The 17,256-nt window shown below is 56.1% G+C and overlaps 2 protein-coding genes and 5 non-coding genes across 7 annotated transcripts; 6 read left to right on the top strand and 1 right to left on the bottom strand.

The window, feature by feature from the left end:
* The first annotated feature begins 289 nt into the window (after window positions 1-289).
* BESB_063890 lies at window positions 290-361 on the top strand. Its single transcript has one exon. It is a non-coding gene; the product is annotated as a tRNA-Pro (tRNA).
* A 1,207-nt stretch (window positions 362-1,568) lies between these two features.
* Window positions 1,569-1,640, top strand: BESB_063900. Its single transcript has one exon. It is a non-coding gene; the product is annotated as a tRNA-Pro (tRNA).
* A 1,207-nt stretch (window positions 1,641-2,847) lies between these two features.
* Window positions 2,848-2,919, top strand: BESB_063910. Its single transcript has one exon. It is a non-coding gene; the product is annotated as a tRNA-Pro (tRNA).
* A 1,207-nt stretch (window positions 2,920-4,126) lies between these two features.
* On the top strand, window positions 4,127-4,198 carry BESB_063920. Its single transcript has one exon. It is a non-coding gene; the product is annotated as a tRNA-Pro (tRNA).
* Window positions 4,199-5,545: 1,347 nt separating this feature from the next.
* On the top strand, window positions 5,546-5,617 carry BESB_063930. Its single transcript has one exon. It is a non-coding gene; the product is annotated as a tRNA-Pro (tRNA).
* A 1,025-nt stretch (window positions 5,618-6,642) lies between these two features.
* BESB_063700 (uncharacterized protein) lies at window positions 6,643-7,029 on the top strand (the record flags this gene model as incomplete). Its single annotated transcript, XM_029364784.1, has 1 exon — window positions 6,643-7,029. One exon carries the CDS (start codon window positions 6,643-6,645, stop codon window positions 7,027-7,029), a length of 387 nt encoding a protein of 128 aa, XP_029219492.1.
* Window positions 7,030-9,462: 2,433 nt separating this feature from the next.
* BESB_063690 (aspartyl aminopeptidase) lies at window positions 9,463-16,016 on the bottom strand (the record flags this gene model as incomplete). The annotated part of the gene is made up of 13 exons (XM_029364783.1): window positions 9,463-9,513; window positions 10,132-10,232; window positions 10,722-10,890; window positions 11,149-11,220; window positions 11,593-11,676; window positions 11,978-12,172; window positions 12,547-12,607; window positions 12,891-13,078; window positions 13,312-13,418; window positions 14,027-14,120; window positions 14,586-14,698; window positions 15,282-15,358; window positions 15,853-16,016. The coding sequence occupies 13 exons, from the start codon at window positions 16,014-16,016 to the stop codon at window positions 9,463-9,465; spliced, it is 1,476 nt and encodes a 491-aa protein (XP_029219491.1).
* Between the last annotated feature and the right edge of the window lie 1,240 nt (window positions 16,017-17,256).

The following is a 17,256-nucleotide window of genomic DNA, read 5'->3' as shown; positions in this document are numbered from 1 at the left end:
GTTCCTGGAACAGCCGCACAGGTGCAGATCATTTCGTCCAGCGTTATCGCACGCAGTAGCGGACCACGGATCGACCGAACAAGGGAGCGGCGGTCCAACGCAGAGCTGTCGATAGAAGCGACTGGGGCATTTCGCTACTGAAGAAACATGTTCAAAGGTAGCGGAGGACGGGCATTCAACGCACAGGACGCTAAGCAGGGGCCCATCACGTGGGCACGTGTGAAGACGTCCGTATTGTCTGAGAGGGTCCGACATCGTTGGAACTGGCCGGATTACGTGGTATCGACGCGGCTGTTTAGTCTAGTGGTATGATTCTCGCTTTGGGTGCGAGAGGTCCCGGGTTCAATTCCCGGAACAGCCCGGCAAGCTTCAATCTCACTCTCAAAAGGCGGATAACGCTCGTGCGATGATGAATTCCGCCCTATATTGCGCCTCTCCACCATCGAAGAGGCGGAATCATGCTGTGCACGCTTCTCGGGTGTTTGACGAGCTTTCGTGACGGGGGGGTTGCTTCTGCGACACGGCGACGACTCTGCTTCGATCTGTACCCGATGGCTAGCTACTCCGTGGGGCATTCGGAGTCTTGCCCCTGGTTATTCGCCGTTGGCTCAATGACGGTGGAGACCTTGGCCGCTTTCGCCACGGCTGTCTAGTCTGGTTGTATGGTTTTCTTCTTCGGCAGTGCTTCATGTGTGTCCGCGTGTGCCGCCTGCTGTTCGCGGTACTGTGGTTAAGTTGCGATTGTGTCCTTCTTCTTCACCAACCGTGTGGGTTTGGCGCATGTTTACTCGCTGCGTAGATGATCTATGCCACCGGGTGAGCACATGATAAGGCCGCCCCCTATATATGACAGCATTTGTGAAGCATGATTATGCTCGTTCAATTGGTAGAAAGAACTCTCCTCCACACCAGTTTAGATGCTACCGTCCACGCACGCAGAATGCTTTTTGGTAACACAGCACCGTCCACCACTGATCACCCCTGTTTTGTCACTCACAACCCAGCTACAGCAGCAATCCCCGCTGCACTAGTCCCTCATTTGAAATGGTTCGATGTCCAGTCAGCATACCAGAGTAAGACTACGAAGGTGAGTAACACATGCAACAAACTGACCCTTTCGAAGCTTGGGTTATACATGGTCGTGGAATCAAGGACCGTGAACGTATCAGTGTACCAGGGGAAGGCGGACCGAGGCGGCCTATTTGCAGAAGTATTCTGCATTGCAACAGCTCAGCAACGATGCGTGGACGGTGCTGTGGTGTGACGTGGTACTTCATTCCCTGTGGGAGAGCAAATGCGCAGGACTGAGGGATTATCTCTGTAGCGGAAGAAGCAAGGCAACACCGACCTCCTGCGGACACGAGAGCGGACGTCGGCTCACAAAGGGCAGTTCCTTCTTTTTTTCGTTTTTGATGGTGAAAGTCTGAAGATCTCTGTGAGGAATGTGTGGTGATTCAACGCACAGGACGCTAAGCAGGGGCCCATCACCTGGGCACGTGTGACGACGTCTGTATTGTCTGAGAGGGTCCGACATCGTTGGAACTGGCCGGATTACGTGGTATCGACGCGGCTGTTTAGTCTAGTGGTATGATTCTCGCTTTGGGTGCGAGAGGTCCCGGGTTCAATTCCCGGAACAGCCCGGCAAGCTTCAATCTCACTCTCAAAAGGCGGATAACGCTCGTGCGATGATGAATTCCGCCCTATATTGCGCCTCTCCACCATCGAAGAGGCGGAATCATGCTGTGCACGCTTCTCGGGTGTTTGACGAGCTTTCGTGACGGGGGGGCTGCTTCTGCGACACGGCGACGACTCTGCTTCGATCTGTACCCGATGGCTAGCTACTCCGTGGGGCATTCGGAGTCTTGCCCCTGGTTATTCGCCGTTGGCTCAATGACGGTGGAGACCTTGGCCGCTTTCGCCACGGCTGTCTAGTCTGGTTGTATGGTTTTCTTCTTCGGCAGTGCTTCATGTGTGTCCGCGTGTGCCGCCTGCTGTTCGCGGTACTGTGGTTAAGTTGCGATTGTGTCCTTCTTCTTCACCAACCGTGTGGGTTTGGCGCATGTTTACTCGCTGCGTAGATGATCTATGCCACCGGGTGAGCACATGATAAGGCCGCCCCCTATATATGACAGCATTTGTGAAGCATGATTATGCTCGTTCAATTGGTAGAAAGAACTCTCCTCCACACCAGTTTAGATGCTACCGTCCACGCACGCAGAATGCTTTTTGGTAACACAGCACCGTCCACCACTGATCACCCCCGTTTTGTCACTCACAACCCAGCTACAGCAGCAATCCCCGCTGCACTAGTCCCTCATTTGAAATGGTTCGATGTCCAGCCAGCATACCAGAGTAAGACTACGAAGGTGAGTAACACATGTAACAAACTGACCCTTTCGAAGCTTGGGTTATACATGGCCGTGGAATCAAGGACCGTGAACGTATCAGTGTACCAGGGGAAGGCGGACCGAGGCGGCCTATTTGCAGAAGTATTCTGCATTGCAACAGCTCAGCAACGATGCGTGGACGGCGCTGTGGTGTGACGTGGTACTTCATTCCCTGTGGGAGAGCAAATGCGCAGGACTGAGGGATTATCTCTGTAGCGGAAGAAGCAAGGCAACACCGACCTCCTGCGGACACGAGAGCGGACGTCGGCTCACAAAGGGCAGTTCCTTCTTTTTTTCGTTTTTGATGGTGGAAGTCTGAAGATCTCTGTGAGGAATGTGTGGTGATTCAACGCACAGGACGCTAAGCAGGGGCCCATCACCTGGGCACGTGTGACGACGTCTGTATTGTCTGAGAGGGTCCGACATCGTTGGAACTGGCCGGATTACGTGGTATCGACGCGGCTGTTTAGTCTAGTGGTATGATTCTCGCTTTGGGTGCGAGAGGTCCCGGGTTCAATTCCCGGAACAGCCCGGCAAGCTTCAATCTCACTCTCAAAAGGCGGATAACGCTCGTGCGATGATGAATTCCGCCCTATATTGCGCCTCTCCACCATCGAAGAGGCGGAATCATGCTGTGCACGCTTCTCGGGTGTTTGACGAGCTTTCGTGACGGGGGGGCTGCTTCTGCGACACGGCGACGACTCTGCTTCGATCTGTACCCGATGGCTAGCTACTCCGTGGGGCATTCGGAGTCTTGCCCCTGGTTATTCGCCGTTGGCTCAATGACGGTGGAGACCTTGGCCGCTTTCGCCACGGCTGTCTAGTCTGGTTGTATGGTTTTCTTCTTCGGCAGTGCTTCATGTGTGTCCGCGTGTGCCGCCTGCTGTTCGCGGTACTGTGGTTAAGTTGCGATTGTGTCCTTCTTCTTCACCAATCGTGTGGGTTTGGCGCATGTTTACTCGCTGCGTAGATGATCTATGCCACCGGGTGAGCACATGATAAGGCCGCCCCCTATATATGACAGCATTTGTGAAGCATGATTATGCTCGTTCAATTGGTAGAAAGAACTCTCCTCCACACCAGTTTAGATGCTACCGTCCACGCACGCAGAATGCTTTTTGGTAACACAGCACCGTCCACCACTGATCACCCCTGTTTTGTCACTCACAACCCAGCTACAGCAGCAATCCCCGCTGCACTAGTCCCTCATTTGAAATGGTTCGATGTCCAGTCAGCATACCAGAGTAAGACTACGAAGGTGAGTAACACATGTAACAAACTGACCCTTTCGAAGCTTGGGTTATACATGGCCGTGGAATCAAGGACCGTGAACGTATCAGTGTACCAGGGGAAGGCGGACCGAGGCGGCCTATTTGCAGAAGTATTCTGCATTGCAACAGCTCAGCAACGATGCGTGGACGGCGCTGTGGTGTGACGTGGTACTTCATTCCCTGTGGGAGAGCAAATGCGCAGGACTGAGGGATTATCTCTGTAGCGGAAGAAGCAAGGCAACACCGACCTCCTGCGGACACGAGAGCGGACGTCGGCTCACAAAGGGCAGTTCCTTCTTTTTTTCGTTTTTGATGGTGAAAGTCTGAAGATCTCTGTGAGGAATGTGTGGTGATTCAACGCACAGGACGCTAAGCAGGGGCCCATCACCTGGGCACGTGTGACGACGTCTGTATTGTCTGAGAGGGTCCGACATCGTTGGAACTGGCCGGATTACGTGGTATCGACGCGGCTGTTTAGTCTAGTGGTATGATTCTCGCTTTGGGTGCGAGAGGTCCCGGGTTCAATTCCCGGAACAGCCCGGCAAGCTTCAATCTCACTCTCAAAAGGCGGATAACGCTCGTGCGATGATGAATTCCGCCCTATATTGCGCCTCTCCACCATCGAAGAGGCGGAATCATGCTGTGCACGCTTCTCGGGTGTTTGACGAGCTTTCGTGACGGGGGGGCTGCTTCTGCGACACGGCGACGACTCTGCTTCGATCTGTACCCGATGGCTAGCTACTCCGTGGGGCATTCGGAGTCTTGCCCCTGGTTATTCGCCGTTGGCTCAATGACGGTGGAGACCTTGGCCGCTTTCGCCACGGCTGTCTAGTCTGGTTGTATGGTTTTCTTCTTCGGCAGTGCTTCATGTGTGTCCGCGTGTGCCGCCTGCTGTTCGCGGTACTGTGGTTAAGTTGCGATTGTGTCCTTCTTCTTCACCAACCGTGTGGGTTTGGCGCATGTTTACTCGCTGCGTAGATGATCTATGCCACCGGGTGAGCACATGATAAGGCCGCCCCCTATATATGACAGCATTTGTGAAGCATGATTATGCTCGTTCAATTGGTAGAAAGAACTCTCCTCCACACCAGTTTAGATGCTACCGTCCACGCACGCAGAATGCTTTTTGGTAACACAGCACCGTCCACCACTGATCACCCCCGTTTTGTCACTCACAACCCAGCTACAGCAGCAATCCCCGCTGCACTAGTCCCTCATTTGAAATGGTTCGATGTCCAGTCAGCATACCAGAGTAAGACTACGAAGGTGAGTAACACATGCAACAAACTGACCCTTTCGAAGCTTGGGTTATACATGGCCGTGGAATCAAGGACCGTGTACGTGTCAGTGTACCAGGGGAAGGCGGACCGAGGCGGCCTATTTGCAGAAGTATTCTGCATTGCAACAGCTCAGCAACGATGCGTGGACGGCGCTGTGGTGTGACGTGGTACTTCATTCCCTGTGGGAGAGCAAATGCGCAGGACTGAGGGATTATCTCTGTAGCGGAAGAAGCAAGGCAACACCGACCTCCTGCGGACACGAGAGCGGACGTCGGCTCACAAAGGGCAGTTCCTTCTTTTTTTCGACTTTGATGGTGGAAGTCTGAAGACCCCTGTGAGGAATGTGCTGCGTTCTTATCGAGAGGCTGGAATAAATACAGGCTTACTGATGAGAGGCTTCACTCCAAAAGCTGCTGCGATGGGATTTCTCTTACGCCACACCACAGTTGAGGTTAGCTAGTGGTGCTGGATATTAGTTTGAAGTCCTGGCACATGGGGGCGCACGTGTAGCGATCTGCGGTGCACCTACACCATTTTCCTCAGCCGCTTCTTTTTCCAGTTGATTTCGGCCTGCTCGCCAGCAGGGTCGCCGCTAACATTGCAGACAGGCTGTTTAGTCTAGTGGTATGATTCTCGCTTCGGGTGCGAGAGGTCCCGGGTTCAATTCCCGGAACAGCCCCTTTATTGATTGCCCTGTCGTGCAGCCGCTTTATATTCCTGTCGCTGTCTTCGTGACTTGTACCAAAAGCCTTTTTCTTTAAACGGGGTACGGGAGCTCCATTGAAATTCCTTGCTGTTGATCATCTCGATAGTTGCAACACCGTTTTCAGTGACAGTTCCTTCGGGACCTGACACTTGTAGAGAGGCAGGGTAGTCTCCTCGAACGAAGCGCCCGGCGACGGGGGAGCATGCGCCCGCGAGAGACGCGACGGGGATACTCAGCGCGTACTGGGCTGTTTTTCGTGAACTGAGCAGAGTTCCTCTTTGGTGTGGCAATACTGAGTTGTTTCTCTCCTTAACAGGGGAATGGGCGCCGTTCTATTTTGTGCTGGAGTAATCCCTTCACGGTGCAAAAGCACCGGTCGCCGCCTTCCGGATCAAGCTTCCAGCGGCAGTGCAGGCAGCATATGCGCGGTTTCCTGCGCTCGCGCCTGTCGTCGAGACCTCTCTCGTGTCGTGTGTGTATATTTTGCAGAAGCCTCATCCCCTGAACCGCCTCGAGTGGATAGCACCTTCCCACCACGTACCGTTCGTTTGTGGGGGCGACCAGCAGATTTTCTGCAAGTTCCAATAGCGGACGCGTCACACGCGTGTGGTGTCCATCATCTCGCAACCGCCAAAAGGCGACCATTTGAAGCCGACGTGTGCTCTCCTGAATGTGCTTGCATTCCCGCTACCGTCTTTATGTAACATAGACTGCATCTTCTGCTTCATGTTCCTTCTAACCCCTCCGCCCGCCTATGGCGCGTGTGGCTTCCGCCGGCCCCGTGTAGAGCCAGCGCAAATTTCGACGTGCCATAAGTAATCTTCATGCCCGGTCCCGGGTCCCTGCCAATCCCTGTTCTCTGAGTTTCAGTCCTGCACCCTTCGCCTTGCTTGCGGCGAACCAGCCGATTTATTCTTCCCCGCTCCTCGCCCCTGCATTTGAGCGCCGTCGCCCTCGCGCGTTCTCCTCTTTCGGCCGTCGCTTCACACCTCGCCGGAATGGAGCATGGCCTCGGGCGCGAGGCCGCAGGCCCGCCTGAAAGTGCAGCGGACCCAACCCAGGTGCCGCGCTCTGCTCGGATGACGATGGGTGCGCTGTCAGTGTTGACTTGGGTGCAGTACCTATTAATGATGCTTTCTTACCTTCGAATCCGCCGAGCCCACAAGATTGCGAAGCGATCCATGGAGAGAGACATGCGCTACCTCCAAGCCGCACACCGGAAACAGCAGCTGGCAAAGCGGATGAAGTGGCAACAACGTTCGTCTCAGCAGACTGAGGCGCCTAACGACGCAGGCGCCCCTCTAGCCACGCCGTCCTCAGTGAGCGGCGACCAGGACGACGGAGAACGTGAGGGGAAACAGAAACAAGACGCTACATACGAGTGACATGCGCCGACGCGCATTGGTTCCTGGCGTCATGACGCAGGACTTCGGACACAGCGTGGACGTTTGAGCATGCTGCACCGCGTTTCAGGTATTCACGAGTTCTGAATAGGCATCACGAACAGGCCGCCTGCGCTGGACTCTGGCGAGAAAGCCCACAGCGCAGGCGGGAGAGCGTGTCCGCCACTGTCCACTTCATGCCGTACGGATTCAGGCAACCGGCGCTGCGGTGTTCTGTGCCTCGGGGGTTCTCCCACACGGAGCAGCATCGGCAGGCCTGTGTGGAACTCAGCCTGGAAGAGAGGAGGAGCAGTTGGCTGCATTTGTCGCGCAACGCTAGCAGGGTCAAGCAGTGCGTTGTTCCGTGTACACCGGAGGTTCTGATTCCGCGGGGTGTGTAGCTGGGATGTCCCATCCGCGGTGTTGCAGATATTTAGTCCGGCGCCAGTAAAGGAGCTCGTCTGTCCGCGTTACAGCGGTTGATGCCGAGTGTGTCTGGGAGGACACAAATTGGCGACAGACGGTGGCAGGCGTCTCGCTCGCTACCCGCTGTGCACGGCAGGCACCAGTGTCATTCGCTTTTCCCTGTCCGGGCTGTGTTGTGCTCGTCCGTAAGCAGGAAGACACGACACAACGCAATATGAGATCTCATTTCGGCCTTGGCGCATCAGAGCAGCTGCTATTGGTGTGGTGTGTGTCATGGGTGCGGCGGGGGCGAGGAGCCGAGCGGATACGGAAGCGCATTCGTCGCTTATCGTTCGCTTCTCTGTCGTTTTTGGCATCTCTCCCCGGTGTTGCCCTTTTGTTGTTTCTCTCCGCTCTGCCGGTGTCAGTCGCTGCCTCGTTTGCTCTTGCGGAAAACGGGTGCGGCTCCTCTGGCTTGACCTTTTTTCGGACGCGGAGTCCATTTCTCTGTTGTTTGAGTATGCCAGGTACCGGCAGCTTGGTCGATATTTTCGTTAAAAGTTGGCTTCCCGTGGCCTTGCGTTGTTTCGGTTCGACTGCCCCAGTAGTGGAAAGCCGTTTCTGTTTCGTCAAACTCCGAGTCCGTCGACGTTCCTTTTCAATTGATTTTTTTCCGCGAACGGAAGTTCACCTTAAACCATGAAGTAGGCGCGGACTGCCGGGAACCACACCGCGCGCCCGGTGAACCGGTTTTACGAACTGACACGAAAGAGTCGAACGCTGGAGTCCTCCGCGCAGCTGGAACTGTGGCACTTCGCGCAACACTGTTTAGAGAGCACGTATAACTCCGCTCCATTGCAGAGAGAAGCGGGTTTCTAGAGCCTGCCTGTATACCTTCAAGTTAATATGGAAGCGCAGGTGGTCGCGTAAGCCAGTCCAAAGGGCGCGTGCCAGACTTACTCATTACACCTACGCTGACCGCAGAACTCCCCTCTTCTACGTCGCAAGCAATCTTCCTCGGCTCTCCGGTATGGGAATGACACCACCGTAGTGCTCCGCCCGTGCTCTCCTTGTCTCACCGCCAGCAAACGAGAAGTTTCTTGTTGCTGCTGTTTCTCTTGACTGCTCGGACTGGTTTCCCACAGGGCCGTCCGGAAGGCGTTCGGCGCGTGATGCTACATCGAAGCGCCATCCACCTAAATAAAGATAGTTGTTAATATCGACGATTTATGGCCAAACCGCCGGCATATGCCTACACTTCTGGCGAATGGCGGACGGGCTCCTCGAACGCCGTGACACTGACGCAGCAAACGGCGAGCTGTGCTGCATGGTCAGGGAGTCACGTAGGCACTTCGGATACAAGTGAAGACTCTCTCGCTATCTCTATATATACCATGTGAGTGTGTCGCTGGAGGGTGTCTCTACGTATGTAGTTACAAGGTATGAAAATCAGGCATTCTTAGGACAGCGCAGTGTTTGTCTTGGAGAGGCCAAGGGATAGCACGACCATTTGGGAGCGACATACCCTCATTTAGCACCTGGGTGCTTCTCCTCCGCGACGGTCGGTGAGTGCCGGGTCCGCTGCTGGAGTATTAGACAAGACCCCCAGGCGCCGAGGTAGCTTAGCAACCAGCCAGAGAAAGGAAAAAGGGAAAGCAAAAGACGCTGATCTGCAGAAGGAGACAACGAACCATATTCAGTGTTTCTGCTGCAGCACTGAGGCGGCGATAAGGAAAAACGAAAGCGCGAACCAAGGCGAAACGGCAGGGAGCGTGGCCTTGCGATCAACGGAAAGACATGACAGGGAGCCCTTTAGCCCCAGAAACGCCTCCATGTATGGCCAAACTCAAAAAGGATGGGACGGAGTGAGACAACAAACCGCAAAGGCTGGGATCGCTGGCATGACCTTTAAACGCCTTACTCGTCCCACCCGCAAAACTTTCCTCAGGGGTTAACAGCCACGGTGGAAGCCGCAGCGGACGAAGAAGGTCCAGAGAAGCAGCGAAACCAGCAGAACCCGGAGACGAAACGTTAGGCCTCCTGGTAGGTGCTGTCGATCGAACGGAAGGAGGTGTAGAATTCCTGAAAAAAAGACGCGGGCACATCGCCCACCCAGAGGAGGGTTGTGGGTCCCCGGTCTTGCCGGCGTCTAGAAGCGACATGTGTTTCGAAGAAAAGGTGTGTTTCTCCGGGAGGGGGGACTCTGGATCTGACACTCATCTGCAGCCGCATCCGAGCGGACTTCTCTGCTACGACAACTATGACGGCAGTGCCCTACACACGCCAGAAGACTATCACGCTTGCAACGCCGACAGGGGTCTGGCGTTGTTTCAAGTTTTTGGGCCTAGTTCCAAACTGCGATAGTCCAGCGCTGCCCGCCAGACTCCAGTGGAAAACGTCCAGCGGAGCGGACAAGTAAAACCGGAAAAGTACGTAGACACACGCCTCTACGAAGGTGCAGGCGTGACTAAGTGTCGGTCGCCATGCCTCTCGACAGGAAGCAGCTCCGCGTGTAGAGTGCCCACGCGGCTACCGGGAAGCTGCAAATGCTTCCTTTCGTGTGGTAGCTACCGAGAAGTGCATCGTACCACAGTCACACGTCAGACCATATATAGATAGATAATACGGATATCTCCCTGCGCGCGTACGCGTGAGTCAGGCTCGCCCAAGAGGGACGCGTGTTCCCTGCGTTCGCCTCACCTTGAGCAGCAACTGAAGCGCGTAGAGATCCAGAATGCCGCACGTCTCTCTGCATGAGTGCATCGCCCACTGCGGAATGCCGATGTCAACCGTACGTACACCTGCAGCGAGGCCGAGAAGGCAAAACACGATCAACACAAGCGCGTCTGCGCGACGGTCATCACGCCCGCAGGAGACAACGGGACGCACACGCCCACGTCTTTGAAGATCGACGCATCTAGGGCGCTCAAGATCTGTCCAGCCGCACGCGGTCACCCCACGTGCGTGCCCGCGCGTCTGTTAACAAATGTGCACGCGACGCAAGACTCTTCTACAGCTGCGCCAGCACGCACGCGTGGAAGTATATCTTGTGCCTCCGCCTCTGGCGTGGCGCGGCGTGCAGCTCTCGACAAGTACGCGCCCTCACGAAGGAGGCGGACAGCAGCCGCGTCTGAACGCATGGACTGCGCAGCGTCGCGGGTGCCGCGTGCGACAGTAAGACAAACTTTCCTCCAGACCCGCGCGTCCTCGGAGAGATCCGCGTGAGGCACACTCCGTTTCGACGCCCGCGCAAGCAGAAGCGCGCGTTAGAAGCGCCTGCAGAAACTCACCGAGTCGGGTGCTAAGGATGGGTCCCACGGTGCTGCCGCAGCGCGAGTCGTTTTTGACGGTGAAGAGCTGCAGAGGCACTTGGCCTTTCTGCGCAACCGCGCGCGTCAGCGCAATCGTCGCCACGTTTGTCGCGTAGCGCTGATTCGAGTTCTCCTTGATCACCACGCCCTGCGACGAACCGGAAGCTCGACAAACGAACTAGAGACAGACGCGCGCCTCGTGGGCTAGTGCGTGCATAAACGCGAGTCCACCGACATATGCACTACATATACACGCATATATTGTTACGCATATGGGCGCGCATGCGGCTGCCAGATATGTATACGCAGACGGGAGGCCGTGCCCTCCTCTCCCCCTCCCCCCCTTTCGCTCGCATACTGCGCTGTGAGTGCAGCCCGGAAGGCAGAGTGCATTTGGTTCGCGCACCTGCTGCATCAGGGGCTTTGTCTGGCCCTGGTGGCGCTCGGAGTAGTTCGGGTGGACGCCGTGCGCCATGTCCTGGAAACCAGAAAGGCAGAATCGAGAAGAAGGAGCAGGGACTGCACGCAGGGGGGCAGGCGCAGCGAGGGCGCAGAGCGAGGAATGCCGCACGGGCGACGCCGCAGCCGGCTGAAACCCCCAAGTCCCCCATTCCCCTCGGGAAACGCAGCGCTGAAGGGCGGAAGAAAGGCCTTTCTTCCCTTTTCCGATGACGCATGCGCCAGAGTCCAGGCTTCGCGACTGTAAGCGCGAGGCGGCAGCGCCGGCGCAACAGCCCCTACACCGCGAGAAAACGCGCGCGGCGCGAGCAAGAGAAGGCCAGGAGGCCTCGCCAGTGGAGCGTCGAAAAGAACTGCAAAAGAGCGAAAACTGAAGTCGCCTGGAACTCACTGCGCTGACGAGAAAGGAGCGCGAAAGAATCTGAGGGTACACGTCGAACACGTCCAGGCACTGCACGATCCGCTCCATCCAGACCTGCAGCGTGAAAAAAAAAAACATGAGACACATGACGCGGAGCCGCTGGGCTGAAGGTAACGAAAAAGGCGGCGATCCAGGCAGGGAAAAACACGAAATCCACAAAAGGACGAACCGAGAACGAACCGAGAGCCGGACGGGGCGGAGGACGGTGACACGAACGCAGTGCGCGACGGAAGGCCACGGCCCCAGGCTCACGAGAAGAAAACAGGTGCAGACGGCTGCTGCGAAGAACCCCGAGGCCTTCAGCGAGCGCCACGAGGAAGCATAGAGGGAGCACTGCAAGGCTCGGAGTTCTCACCACCAGCGCAGTGGAGGCCGCGCCTGTGTAGCTCTCGCTGCCAACCTCTTCGTGGTCAAAGCCGACGGCGAGGCTGATGTCCTTCGAGTCCGGTGCCGCTTCCATCAACGCGGAGAACGCCGCCCAGGTCGACCCCAGGTTGTCCAGACGCGGCGACTCGACGAACTCGTCATGGATGCCGCAAAATCTGCTCGGCTGGCAGGAAAAAGAGAGTCAAACTCGCCACGCGGTGCTTTAACCCCACAGGAGAACGCGTACAGAAATATATCTCATATGGACGTATATATATATATATATATATATATATATATATATATATGTATACGAGCAGTGTGCGACAGGGGAAAAAGAACGCGCTGAGAGCAGAGATTCAGGGAAGAGTCCTCGCGCCGCAAGCGGCCAGTATCCTTTTTTATGCAAGAGCGAACACGCGGAGCGTACTGCGATGCGTGTTGCTGGAGGCGCACGTGCCGGACTAAATGCGGAAATCGGATGACGAAGAAGCCAACGTGAGCGCACGCGCAAAATCATGGAAGCGCGAGTACGCAGACCCGACCACACAGACTTACGGTCGCGTCCATGAGGCACAAGTCCCACTCCAGGACATCGTCTGGCTGGACTCCCAGCTCTCTGCTCGCAAAGAAACGCACACGGCCGCATGTGTCTCTGAGCAGCAGCACACGGAAGAAGGAAAGCGCCAAAAGCTTCAGAGAACGACGCGAAAGAGCCAGACCAGTGCTCGCTAGACACAGAGGAAACGAAGGAAAAGACACGCGACGAGAGAGGACACCCCTGAGAGACAGCTGAGCTTATCAGGACCGCCACCGAAGAGAAGAGAATGAAGAACTGCGAGATCCAAGCCCGCGTCGTCGAGATCGGGCGCAGAAGCAAAGCGCATGCTGTTTTCTCGTACTTAGCCACGAGAGCGAGGAGCGGCGAAGCGGCACGGTCTTCATTTTTCCGGTCCACGAGAGGGCACGACGCCCCTGTCGCGGCCTCCCGCTTGTCTTCGGCTGTTTTCTCCACTTCGCAGTCACCCGCCTGGGCCTCCAGCAGCTGTCGGTACACCTCCGTACAGAGAATGGGTTGCAGATGCGTCTCCTGAGAAAAAGGAAGACAGAGACTGAGGCTAACGGCGAAGACGGGCACCGCGTCCCGCTGGGCGAACCCGCAAGACCGACAAGGCAGAGAAGCGAAGAGAAAACGGCGTCATTTCCGCCGAGAATGAGGCGCTAGACGGCGGAGAGTTCACAGGAAGCGTGAGCGAGTCAGGAAGGGACGACACTCACAGCCAGCCGAAAGGAACAGAGAGCGGCGCAGAGAAAGGCTTGTACCTTGTTGATTTTAAACGCAGCAATCTCCTCCGCCGACTGCAGATGAATCGCGAGGTTGGGCAGCACGAGGATGGGGCGATCCACGCGGATGAGCTTCTCCGCCAGGCCTGAAGAAGCACACGCCAACAAAAACTGCGAGCTGGTCACGAGGGCTCTCGCGGTTCGAAGCAAGCAGCAGCGGGTATCAAAAAAGAGAAAGAACTTGCAAACGTGCCAAGAGGGAAGCCCAACCAGAGGAGACCCCCCACAGGCGCCTCTAGTCGAAAAGGGCTGCGGACAGGCATTCAAGCCAACGAAGTTTAACATCTCTGTCTGCCTTCGTTTCAGAGCGCTTCACAGGGATCCCCCTCGCTCGTCTCTCCATTGTTGACTGGGTAGCTTGAGTACGCTGAGTCTTCAGCAGCGCTGCTTCCACTCAAGGGTCGAGGAAGGTACAAATCGTTTTTCGCACCAAAGAAGAATGACGCAGAATCGGCATCGCTCGCGGCTCCCTCGGCCCCAAAGGACTAGCTAAAATCACATCACGTTTCACTCTTGTTTTTGGGTTCCTCGTGATGAAATTCCTGCATCACCTCTAGCTTAAGCTAATTCTGCAGATTTTCCGAAGATTTCTGAACACATAACTACTATAATTTTAGATATATTTTTAAGCACCTGGATCCGCACCCCGAGAATTCACGTTTTCTGCAATAACCTTCCTGCCCTGCACTCTCACCGTTCTCCGTTTTGACGACGACTTTGCCGGCGACGCCCAAGCCGCGATCGAACCAGGTGTGCCAGAGGCCGCCGCCATAGCACTCGATGCCTGCCTGCGCGGTCAGGCCGAGCGAGGAAACGCAGACACAAAAGCAAAGTCCAGTTGCAGATCAAGGCGCACGCGCGCCTCTTGGAAGACGCAAGACGCTGTAGAGAGCGCCACCACGAAAAGAGGAAGATCTAGAAAAAAAAGAAAAACTACCACGACTTGAGGACTGGCATGCCCGGTCTGTATCTCCTCCACGTTGGAGGATGTCGCAGGTGATATACCAGCAAACCGAAAGACAAGCCTGCGTGGTGCAGCAGGCCCCCTGCTATGAACGAGTGAATTCGGATACACGTCACGAGGAAGTAGCGCCTCGCGCAGGTCCGCATGCATTCGCTTGCGCCTCCATCCTAACTGCGACTCTACGAGTACTCGCTAAAGGCGATGAACGCATGGGCTTTATGCGCAGCATGGTGACGGTAGCCTCGACACTGTGAGTCTCCCGACAAGGTCACAGCTCAGAGTGACTCACTTGCTGGATGCCTTCCTTCTTCAAGTTGCTATTCGGCCGCAGGCGGAGACACGGCGAATCCGTGTGAGCGGCAACGATCGTGAAGCCGCTGTGGGAGCCTCTGAAGTTCTCTCCTGAACAGGCAAAGAAACGCAGCACGTCGCATGCGTCGCCCCTTTGCATCAGCTGCCAGAGACAGGCGAGTCGACAGCGCGAGTGAATAACCCCTACCGACCTATGCGTGTCTAGATGTACCGATATATCAATAAAGAAGTGGCTGAGAGCCTGAGAGGATACCACGAATCCATGCTGCAGCGACATAGTCTGCGAAAGGGGAGCACGGGCGCTTCGAGACAGCTAGAGCGTGTCTCTGCAACGCACGCACGCGTTCAGCAGTGTCGCTTCGGCTGCCGTCGCCCGGCAAGCACCTCCCTCTGGAGCCTCCACACACGAGACAGACTCAGCCCTCACGTCGGCCTCCACGTTGGTCAGGCGCATCGGAACTGTCGTGGTATGAGTCGACTATTGAGGATATGAGTGAAAAAAGCAGAGAAGCGGACGTCGCCACTGCGGCTGTGGGAGTCCACGCAAGACAGTAGTGAGCACAGCAGCGGCTTGAGAGGCAGAGTCCTTGCCGGATGCGCAAGCCTATCAAAAGACGTCTTTCTACGCTCGTCGAGGGATGCTGAAGGTGAGAACGGCGAGCGAGCCACGTACCAATTGTGAACGCCGCGATGCATGCCTGATTCCGGGTCACAAAGTACTTGCCTCCACGCCTTAGCTCCCACTTCTCTCTGCAAAAAAAAACGTATGGCGCCGATAAATGAAAACTGTGGAGGACAAGGGAGAGAAGGGGGAGCGAGTCTGCAGAGGGAGAGAGAGGCCAAGGTGTATGTGCAGTGAGGGAATCGCGTTCAGACAATGAGAACGGACAGGGGGATGATGAACAGAAGTGCGCCTCTAGGCGCCCGGATGGAGCTTCGGCAAAATGGAGCGCGACGCCAGCTTTCTGGGTCTCCTCATTCGCTCTCTGGTTTGCTTTCTTTTCCACGTATTTCGACTCTGTGCGTCCGCGCTCGCGGTTGCCGCGGCGCTTCCCTCTCAGCGGTCTCTCGTTCGCGTCACGACTTCTAGGCAGAACTCTGAGCAGCATCCCGCCGCCACGCAGGAAGGCTTGTGTCTGTCCGCAAGACGGGGTTCGGGGTTTAGGGTTCCTATTTGCGTCGTCAGCGCCTGTGCGCGTCTCTTTCGTCTATTGTGTGCGGTTGCCTTTGTTTTTTTCTCTGACCTTTCATCGAGCTGAGTGAAGCCACTGGCGAGCAGCCGGCGCTGAACGGCCTGCACAGAGTGGTACGGGGAGCCTGTCTCGTTCACGAAGGAGAGGAAGCTTGCGCCGTATTTTCTGCCGCCCTCCAGCAGAGCAGCGGCGGCTGCGCTCTTTGCATCGGGCATTTCGGCGCGGAAGAAAACCAACTCGCGAGCCTGGGAGGCACGGGAGAGCCCCGGAACGAACGCTTCAGGAGTGCGAAACGAGGAAAACAAGCAGAAAGGCGCGGAAGAACGGAAATGGCGGGGACGAAGAGGGGAGGCCGACTCAGGCAGCTGTGGCAGCCACGCAGGACGCGCAGGAGGAGGCGATTCACGGCAACAGGCACGCGGCGACACACAAATGGTTGAAAGAAGAGGCAAAGGAATTCTCGCGCAAACTCAAAGCGCTTGGTTTTGAGGTGTATCGGGACTCGAGTCCTGTGGAAAGACGATGGCGTTCGCAAAACTACCTTGCTGGGGATGGCGGCATGCAACACCTGTATACGCGCGCCGCTCGGCGAGACAGCGCAGCGAAGAGGAGCTGAAAAAAGAAAGTCTCCTTGAATCGGACTGCGCAAAAAGCTGCTTGATTCCTCCGCGTCGATGTGTGCCTTCTGCTCAGACTGTGTAGATTTCGCCGCAGTTCGTGCTAGGAGTCCTCTTCTGCTTTTTCGTGGCTGCCTGCATGCGCACACGCTGAGACCTAAGGTGAGAAGTTGTCTGACTTAACGGCGCGGTTCACAGAGAAGAGCAAGCAATCGTTCGCACGCCCTCCAAATGGAGCAGACAGCTTACGTTCTTTGTCGATTCGGTGCGTTTCTGCCGAAGGAAAGGGTGAGTTCCTCTTTTGGCAGCTAGGAAGACACCGCCTACCCACACGCATGGCACGACGTCGGCACGACGGGATGTGAACGGTGTCGGCGGCGCCGCTGTTCACACAACGTCATGTACAGCTGACCAGTACGAACTGCATGTCATTTATCTTCAGTGCGTGACGCTAGCCTGAGGCCTGACAGCTCTCCACGTAGCCGCGCGTTCGCCCGCTTCTACGTCGAAGGCAACTGCCCCGTATTCTGGCACGTCTCTCTGAAGCGCACGGTATCCCAGCTAAAGGAGACAATTGATTTTAAGCAGCAAATGACCCAGACTCCATCATTCTCGCGCCAAATAAGCGGACTATCGCACTGGGGAGAGGTTCCGCGTTGCAGACGGGTACCACCCAGAGCTAGTAACTCGCACATGTGCTACTACACCAGAAGGCACCTAGTCAGCAGGACGTGGTGGTAACGCCTTAATCTCGACCGCTGTGCAGCGTCTGAGAGCGAAGCTGAATTATCTGGCACACTAAACATGAGGGAAGTGGACCCTCAATGGGCTCTCGTTT

The sequence above is a fragment of the Besnoitia besnoiti genome, chromosome V (genome assembly GCF_002563875.1).
Source record: "Besnoitia besnoiti strain Bb-Ger1 chromosome V, whole genome shotgun sequence".
Classification (NCBI taxonomy): Eukaryota; Apicomplexa; class Conoidasida; order Eucoccidiorida; family Sarcocystidae; genus Besnoitia; species Besnoitia besnoiti.
The sequence above is the reverse complement of the archived record's forward strand: the minus strand, read 5'-3'. Positions and strand labels throughout refer to the sequence as shown.